This window comes from Alnus glutinosa, chromosome 6 (assembly GCF_958979055.1).
Source record: "Alnus glutinosa chromosome 6, dhAlnGlut1.1, whole genome shotgun sequence".
NCBI lineage: Eukaryota > Viridiplantae > Streptophyta > Magnoliopsida > Fagales > Betulaceae > Alnus > Alnus glutinosa.
Genome location: NC_084891.1, coordinates 24,959,194 through 24,968,270, shown reverse-complemented (window position 1 = coordinate 24,968,270; position 9,077 = coordinate 24,959,194). Strand labels below are relative to the sequence as shown.

Below are 9,077 nucleotides of genomic sequence, written 5' to 3'. Positions count from 1 at the left end.
ATTAGTTTTCTATCAAAGAAATAAAAAAGGAAACATATTTACTTATTTAGTATCTGGTATTATACCAAATTGATTCCTAGGATATCAAAACTATTTTAAAGATTTATTGGGTTAGCTATCAATCTAAAATAACTCATACAGTCAATTGTTTGACAAAAATTGTTAGATGCATATGTAGATCCATGTCACAACCAATTGTCGATTAACACGTGGCATGGCTAATAACTCGCCCCTATTATAGATTAGAATTTTACCCATAAATTAAAAACAGAAAAGGCAGTCCAATAACCGAAGGAAATTTGGCCGCCCCTCACTGGTGGGGTGTAACTAACGGTCCCTTATGAGAAGTGACCTCACCTCATCATAAAAGGGGCGATTAGGTGGCCTACTTTAGATGAGTTAACCTCTCATAAGAGGGAGGCAGCCAACCGCCCCTCAACTGGGAAGGGGCAGCATCTCCTCAAAATAGAGTGATTGATTGCCTCTCATATAGTGAGAGGAGGCCTCTTGGAAGAGCAATCGGGTGCCCTTCACCAATGACGGGCACCCCTCACTATTGTCCTTTTTATTAGAAAAAACCAAGTCATTAGCCATATTATTTATTAATCAACGATTCATTGTGACATTGGACTATGTGCATCGAACGGTTTATATCAGCCAAAACACACAATGTTGTGCACCTCTCTCTTTTGAAGAAGGATGTAAGAAAAGACTAGTTATCTCCAATGTGAGAGGATGGTGAATGGCGCGCCACGCGTATCGTCAAAAGGCTGAAAACAAAAAGTAATAGTCGATCCAGAAATACCGACATTCAATTTGCCTCTGTTTCCATCTACTTTGTTGTTATGGGGTACCCTTCACATATATGACAAATATTTAAGGACCATCATACAATTTATATTATATTATATTATATATATCCACGAATAAAGACAGGAAATAATATGGATGACCAGATCATTGAAAGACAAGTCAGTGGATTAAACACACGTAAGACCCATAGCCTTCATGTCCGGCAATCTTGAGAATTCTTAGGGAACCCCCACAAGTTAACGACATATAACCCAGAGTAGTTGAGAACATATACCCAGAGATTGTTTCTCTCTCTCTCTCTCTCTCTCTCTCTCAATCAATACCCCAATCTTCCAAACTGACAGGTGTGCTTTGTCTACCCCAATTAAGTCACCTTCACTTCATCAGTCTTCCCATTCTAAAACCAGCAAAAACACATCATTTTTCAGCCTCTCCAAACCCTTCAACACAGGCATACTGTAATGGCTTCCACACCACCCAAACCATCAAAACAGCTCGGAGAACTTCTACAGGACAACCAAGAACCTTTCATCCTAGAGGAATTTCTTTCAGAAAGAGGATGTCTGAAGGAGAGCTCAAGTTCAGATGGTAACGTTAGCTGCTCTCACGGCAATTCAGCCAGTTGTTGCCTAAACAAGAGCAGAAAGGGCTTCCCACGCTGCTCCAAAATACTGAGAGCTGTATATAAGAAGTTTGTTTCCATTAAAGAGGGCCAGAGAGTGAAGAGTTCCGGAAATAGAAACGAAGAATATAGCATCAGTGATGGCAAAGAAGTCGTGGAATCAGACAGATTTTCCTCTGCTAGCAGCACAACAGTTTTCGTTTCGTGCTCTGAGAGTGATGAAGAAGAAATATCAACTTCATCGTGCAAAGATCACACCATTGATGCAGAAACTCTGCAAGCTTTGAAACTCTGCAATATAGAGAAAGAGGTGGAAACACTACTTTTCCAATTACCCTCTTCTTTTACAATCAATGCCCATTAAAATTAATCCCTTCAAAATTATTGATTTCAGCATGGTTACTCACAAAGTTAACAGGCTGCAACAGGTAGAAAGCTTCGGCGGAGATGCATGGAAGACAGCAAGCAACTCAGCCCCGTGTCAGTACTAGAAAAAATACCCTCCCATGAAGGTTCCTACAAACTTCACTATAAGCTTATTTTCTTTTTCGTTTCTCAACATTTTTATTAACTGGCTTTCAAACAAAACAGTGCAACAAAATGGCAGTCCCAAGAAAGTTTCAGAAGACTCACTCTCATCAGCTTCTCCACGAGAATTGCTTTTTCACTTGGCACTGGAGAAGCCAATTAGTTATACGGGAGTTGCAGAGTTGCAAGGGCTTGGCGAACCACACCCATCCCCTCAGTTATTGAAATCGAAAAGGGTATTGCAGCAAACAAATCAGCTTCTGTTTGATTGTGTGAGGGAGGTGGTAGAGTCCCATGCGAAAAAAGAGAGGGGGAAGCAACATTACAAAAAGTTCTTGGGGCCTGAAGAGCTTGGGAAGCTCATCTGTGAAAGAATAACATCGTGGGGGATACAGGACGGAGACGAAACAAACACAAATTATTTCTTGGATTCAGTGGAAGAATGGCGTGCTTTTGAACAGCAGAAGAGGGAAATTGAGTTTGATATCGTAGATACCATTTTAGAAGAGATCAAGAATGAAATCGTCACAGAAATGATTGATTTTCTGCCACCAACTAGATGTTGAGCTTTTCACTACCTCTTCTATGTTATGTCTACCCTCGTCCTTTCCATCTTCATTGAACTCCAAAACACAAACCAGGTGATCTGCGCCGATTGTTTTTTTTTTTTTTTTTTTTTGAAACAATTCATTCAATCTTATTCATGAATAGTGGAAAAAGACGATAAAAAAAAAAATCAGGATCTCGGGACAACTTGTTCCCTACTTAAATATCAGAAATGTTATGAGGAATGTCTTCGAACCAAATGAAATCAGTGACATTGGCGGCTGCATCCCTTGCAATAGTGTGAGCCACTGAGTTTTACTTCCCTCCGTACATAGACAACAGAAGATGACCTAAAATAGCTCAACACTTGTTTGATTCCTTCTATAAAATGGCCCAAGCTGTGCATAGATGGATTATTTGAATTGACCTCTTTAACAATCTGTAGAGCATCACCTTTTAGGATTATAAATAAAATAAAAAAAAAAAAAAAAAAACCACCTCCTTGCTGAAAATTAGTGCATTGAGTGCTGCAGTTGCCTCTGCCCCCTTTGGATCCACCACCAGCTGTTGGGTTAAGCTGCGGGCTCCCAGAAAAAAGCCATGACACTCTCGATCTATGATACCAATGCCAATGCAACCCTTCTTCTTATTTACCGCAGCATCTCAATTGATTTTGATCACTCCTTCAGATGGAGGCTTCCACACGTTCAGGCCATCTATAGCTATATCCCTCACCGTCGGTACAGGTTGTGCTTCCTCCATGTTGCAGGTTTTGAATTCTTCATAAGCCAGGAATGCCTCTCGGTAAACCATATTAGGATGGATGAAGCTCCCATTATGGACCACCGAGTTTCTACGTAACCATGTCCTTCTTTCTATTACAGCCCACAATGCCAAAATCTCCTTGTCACAGGAAACATGTAAATTGGGAAAAAAAAAAAAAAAAAACCTTCCACCAAACTTAACCCCAAGAGCATCTCTTTTGATAAAAAAAAATTGGATCGCAACTCCACACGTCTTGCGCCGCCGAACAACTCCATAAAGCATCGATAACAGCCTCTTCATCGACTTTTCACACAACGGGCAAAACTTCTCATTAACAACCCCTTGTTGGAATAAATTTACCTTGGTAGGTAAGAGATTATTGCAAGCTCGACACAAGAAAAGTTTAACCACATTCTGTACATCAGCGCCTATTGTTAATATACAAAAGAGGACAAATTTCTTTTTGAGCCAGAGGAAATCCAACTAAGCTTCCAACTTTTATTTACAGGGTTATTTTGCTCATAATCAATCGACAGATTTTTTTGGAATTCACTGGAGAAAAGAACCAAGTATTTTGGTATCCACCTTGTGAAAATCTTGCTGAAAACAAAATGAATAAAATGGAGGTTTTGCTTGTAACTGCGGAAATATCAGCACCAACCAATCAATCCATTCCTCCCGATAATCAATGGGCAGAACATGTGATGCTTAAGTCAGCAGTTTGTGGTAGAGGTTAACTACGCAACAACAGATCCACAATTATTCTACAACAAGAATAGAATCCACAAAGTTATCATATACCATAAAGCACCCTATGCCAACCACTGTTTCGAATTGTAAATGAATCTACTAAGTGTACCATTGAGTGATAATTTAGATTGCTAAAAAAAGTCATTGTTGCACAAACAAGGCACAAAAACGTTTCACTCTTCCACAGGATCATTTTTATCTCAAAAACATATTCACCAGCGTCATCTAATATCCCCAACCTAATATATGAACAAACTCTTTCTACAAATTATGAATGACGCAAAACTTGAGTCCTACTTCAACAGTCCAAAATAATTTAATCTCGGGAGTGTTAAGTTCGCTCCATACATATCACCAGTGGTTTACTAGCATAAATAATGAACTAAGTGAAGGTTAGCGATCTCTCACAAAAGATACAAGCTATGGGATTTCCCCATCCTCACCAAGCTCGCCATCTTCAAGTTCCTCATATCCACCATTTCTACGGGAACCATCCCGGTGATCTCTCTTGTGTCTTTTATGCCGGTTTTCACTGTCTGATTCAGGTGAGTATGCATGCTGAGACGAAACATCAGGAAAAGTAAAAAAAAATTGCAGTCATTGTATATAGCGTTCCAAATATAATATCAAAAAGTATATTCACATACCTTTCTTGATTTTTTCCGGTCACTGCCATGTCTACGTGATTTTTTTGACTCTTCTTTCTCATCCTTATCAGAACTTATGTCATGTCTGCGTGATCGTTTAGGCTCTTCTCTCTCGTCCTTATCAGAACTTATGTCATGCCTGCGTGATCGTTTAGGCTCCTCTTTCTCATCCTTATCAGAACTTAATTCATGTCTGCGTGATCGTTTAGGCTCTTCTCTCTCATCCTTATCAGAACTTATTTCATGTCTGCGTGATCGTTTAGACTCTTCTTTCTCATCCTTATCAGAACTTATGTCATATCTACGCGATCGTTTAGACTCTTCTTTCTCATCCTTATCAGAATTTATGTCGTCTGTGGCACTTTGATGCCTCTTCCGGTGTTTCCGATCTCTCTCTTTTTCTCTTTTTTTATCCTCTTTATTTACATGACTGTCAGTCACGTCTACATTTTCATTTTCTGTTTCATCCTTCTTAGATCGTTCCTTTCCTTTTTCTCTTTCACGTTCCCTCTCTTTCTCCTTTCTATCTTTCTCCTTTCGCCTCTCTTTCTCCTCTCTCTCTTTCTCTTTTTTGGCCTGCAAAAGAATTAAAGTAAGTGCTTCAAATCACTGAACAACTAGATATTTTTTAATATCATTTATACCTAGGAAAGCTTCAAATAAAAAGCCTCAAGATCCAGCCAGAAGCTCAGATTCCCAGACACTCTAGAGTAAAAGGAAAACAGGATGCTTAACCTTTTTATTTATCTATAAAAGCATATTTGATATAAAACAAACACAAATGCTCAACATTTTTACAATAAGAAACAGAACTTAGAGCAATAAATGATAGTATGAAAGAAACAGAAACCCACCAAAGATGTGCAAGCGCATCATAATAATTTTTTTTGTTACAACTCATAAGTCATTCTCTCAAATTAGACACCAGCCAGAGACAGAGGCATTAATCAAAATTTTCGAATATTATAAAGCTTATATTCAGGAGCAAAAGATAATATTAGTCAATCTAGTCAATTCGGAGGTTTCATCAACATGATAAACACTGAAGGTATAAAATGACAATTTTATAAGTAACCTCCACTTTATGACGCGTGGTCCCAGCCAATTGAGCTATCTCTTAGGTGGCACACATTCTGATAAAATTAATTACTTATCCAAAAATACATGGACACTTGAAAGCTATAATGATAACCAAGAGATTCAATTTCACATCTATATCAGCTTCAAAAATTCTATCAAGGCTACCTACTCAAGAACAACTACTTCTGTCAGAAATGCTTGAAAAGAGAACTAAGCACCAAGTTACATATAGCAGAGATGCTCCATACCAGGCAATATTTAGTAATATCACACATGTACAGAAGTAGCATTAGACAATGGTCTCTTAGAGAACTAATTCTTAGTCAACTACTTAAATATTTGGAAAAAAGAAAAAGAAAAGAAAAATACAGATCGTATTAGACATTCCAATAATCTTCTTTCAAAAGCAAACATTCATTCCAAATATTAAAAAATAAATAAATAAATAAATATTTGTGTGCATGAACTCAGTCTTAAGAGCCATATCCAGTAAACAAATGAGATGACACCAACGACCAAGGCATGCTGACAGGACTTTCATACCTTCTCCTCCTCACGCTTGCGCTCCTTCTCTTTAGCCTTTTCCTGTAATTGTGCAATGTATGCCTCAAAAATCTCCCTCCTATAGCTCTCCTCCCCAATTGATCTGAACAAGGAGCAAGATCAAAGGAAGTCCAAAAATACAGGAAGATCTAATACAGCTAGCATAAGGATAAAATATATTTTTACTAACTGCAAAACATGTTCTTGAGAGAGAGAGAGAGAGAGAGAGAGAGAGAGAGGGGGGGGGTTTGCAGTACCTATAATCTTGGCTCTCTTCAAAAAGTGGTTTACAATCCTCCCAATTAGAAGATACAGTAATTTCCTATAAAGCAGCACATCAATAAGTTAGATAGAAGCAATCTACTTAGTCTAGCAATGCATAATTGAAATATCTGTGTCCCATTTAACAATAATAGTCTCATTATACCTTGAATGTGTACAATAGTTTAGTGAAGTCATCGGCAAGACGTTGACGCTTTCTAGCTTCCTTCTCCTCCTTCTCCTTGGTTCTCTCTAATAACTCCTCAAACACAAACTTCAAAGAAGTACGGTATGATTAAAATATTTAAATTAACACATTGCACAGACAAACTTTATACACATTACACAACATGCATACTTAATAACCACAGTGAGGATTCAACTTCAAAAGATAGCAATAGCAAGGTTTTTTTGCCTGTTCAACAGAACAATCAAAAAGCCTCTCCACCTCAGTCACTCCCACTCCCACAAGGGATGGACTTAATGTTGCTTATCAAAAATACAGCAGCAATAAAGGCCACATGTAAAGCATTAATGACAAAAGTGTAGCAAAACAGAAGATTCTAAGTAATGAAATATGACAAACACGCTATCAAGAAGTACAGTTCAAACTTAGTTCTTACTCATACCCAAGTAAAGTATCCATCAGTTCCTTTAAACCATGAAGAGGACAGATTTTGGGAGAGAACAAATCAGTTTACTTTGTTCGAGACCCGTGAACTAAAACATCTCATCAGAGTGCTATTCACCAAAACAGGAAAACACTCCAAAGAAATACAATGTGCTATCCAATTACGCCATTTCTCTGGAAAACACCCCAAAGAAAGGAGTTTTCAAAGTCAAGTCCTTTTACTCCTTAACTAACGCTGGTAGCAGTCGCTTTCCCCGAAAAAGTATATGGCGTATTCAAGCTCCTCCTAGGGCTGCTTTCTTTGTGTGGCCCACGGCGCTTGGTAAGATACTCACCCAGGACAACCTTAGAAAACGGCACGTTATCATGATCAACCGATGCTACATGTGTAAGAAGACCAAGGAAACTGTGGATCATCTTCTTCTCCACTACGACATGGCTTTAGTTTTGTGGAATACTCTCTTCAGCCGTTTCGAGATGTCTTGGGTTATGTCTAGACGGGTTATTGACTTGCTTGCATGTTGGTGGTCATCTGGTGGATCAAGGAGTGCTGTTGTTTGGAAAATGGCGCCTATTTGTATCTTTTGGTGCTTATGGTGGGAAAGAAACAATAGGAGTTTTGAAGACTTGGAAAGATCCTTGGAAGAGATCCTTTCTTTGCTCTATCACTCTTTGTATGTTGGACTTCGGCGTATGTCCATCCTTTGAATATTTCTTTTTCTGACTTTCTCACTCGCTTTTCTACTTCTAGATAGGTGTTTTCCCTTTATACTTCTAGTGTACTAAGGGGCACTTTACGCTTTTTCTATAAAATTGATCTCTTACCTATCAAAAAAATAATTAAAAAATTACGCCATGTCTCTCCAAAACTGCACCTCCTCAACAAATACAACAAAAAATCCCGATTGACATGATCATAAGCCTTTTCAATATCCACTTTGCAGAGCACACCTAGATCCCCTAATAAGATCCTTCTTTCAAGGCAATCATTACCTATGAGAACAAAGTCTAAAATCTGTCTACCCCTAACGAAAGTGTTATGAAGCTTGGAGATAATCTTTTCCGAAACCATTTTCAACCTGTTAGCAAGAACTTTGGCTACAATTTTGTAGACGCCACCCGCTAAACTAATAGGATAAGTTTTTAATATCAACAGCTCCTGATTTCTTCAGAATGAGAGTAATGACCATAGCATCAAGACTTCTTTCAAACTTGCCTCTTGCGTGAAAATCATAGAAGACGTTCTTAATATCTTCTTTAAGAAGATCCCAGCAAGATTGGAAGAATGTCATAGTAAAACCGTCAAGAGTTAGGGCCTTGTCGCTATTTCGAGCTTGCACAACCTCAAGAACCTCTTCTTCCTCAAAGGCTTTCTCCAACTTGATGGCCTCATCCTCGCCAATGGAGTCCAAAGAAAGGTCATCCAGCTTACTCTACCAACTATACTGTTCAATAAACAAGCTATCATAAAACTGCAAAATGTGTTATTTGATCACAGCATGATCTGAAGAGACTACCATTAATCAAAAAGGATTTAATGAAGTTATTTCTTCTATTTGAATTGGCTACTCGATGGAAGAACGCACTTGTCACCCTCTTTTAACCACAGCCCTCAATTTATGCCTCCAGCTCACCTCCTCAAACAGAGTTGTTCACTCCAAATCAATAATAGCTTTATCCTTCCCCATTTCCTCCTTATCGCATAACACTCTTCTTCTTCCAAACCCTCAAAAACGTGCAAGTCATCCGATAGAAGCCTTTTCTCCCTCTCTACATTGCCAAACACCTCATTCCAAGCTCTTAAATCAGCTTTCATTGCCTTAAGTTTGCGAGACAAAATGAAACTCGAAGACCCTTGAAAGTTGAAAGCATTAAGAAGACCACCATTGTT

The 9,077-nt window shown here is 38.5% G+C and overlaps 2 protein-coding genes across 2 annotated transcripts in view; one reads left to right on the top strand and one right to left on the bottom strand.

The window, feature by feature from the left end:
• Positions 1-1,021: 1,021 nt before the first annotated feature.
• On the top strand, positions 1,022-2,792 carry LOC133870195 (uncharacterized). The gene is made up of 3 exons (XM_062307265.1): positions 1,022-1,745; positions 1,854-1,947; positions 2,027-2,792. The coding sequence occupies exons 1-3, from the start codon at positions 1,275-1,277 to the stop codon at positions 2,527-2,529; spliced, it is 1,068 nt and encodes a 355-aa protein (XP_062163249.1). The 5' UTR covers positions 1,022-1,274; the 3' UTR covers positions 2,530-2,792.
• Positions 2,793-4,168: 1,376 nt separating this feature from the next.
• The window catches only part of LOC133870194 (pre-mRNA-processing protein 40A), a 29,734-nt gene continuing 24,825 nt past the window's right edge, over positions 4,169-9,077 (bottom strand). The window contains exons 25-29 of the mRNA XM_062307264.1: positions 6,722-6,829; positions 6,552-6,616; positions 6,295-6,397; positions 4,672-5,247; positions 4,169-4,582 (exon numbers count right to left, since the gene is read on the bottom strand). Of these exons, the coding sequence (XP_062163248.1) occupies positions 4,445-4,582; positions 4,672-5,247; positions 6,295-6,397; positions 6,552-6,616; positions 6,722-6,829 (990 nt within the window). The 3' untranslated portion in view covers positions 4,169-4,444. The remainder of the gene's footprint in view (positions 4,583-4,671; positions 5,248-6,294; positions 6,398-6,551; positions 6,617-6,721; positions 6,830-9,077) is intronic.

Bases quoted from the DNA above. Each gene is read 5' to 3' on its own strand.
- LOC133870195 (XM_062307265.1), top strand. From the start codon at position 1,275: ATGGCTTCCACACCACCCAAACCATCAAAACAGCTCGGAGAACTTCTA. The intron at 1,746-1,853 runs GTGGAAACACTA...CAAAGTTAACAG, and splicing joins TCTGCAATATAGAGAAAGAG to GCTGCAACAGGTAGAAAGCT. The intron at 1,948-2,026 runs GTTCCTACAAAC...CAAACAAAACAG, and splicing joins AAAAATACCCTCCCATGAAG to TGCAACAAAATGGCAGTCCC.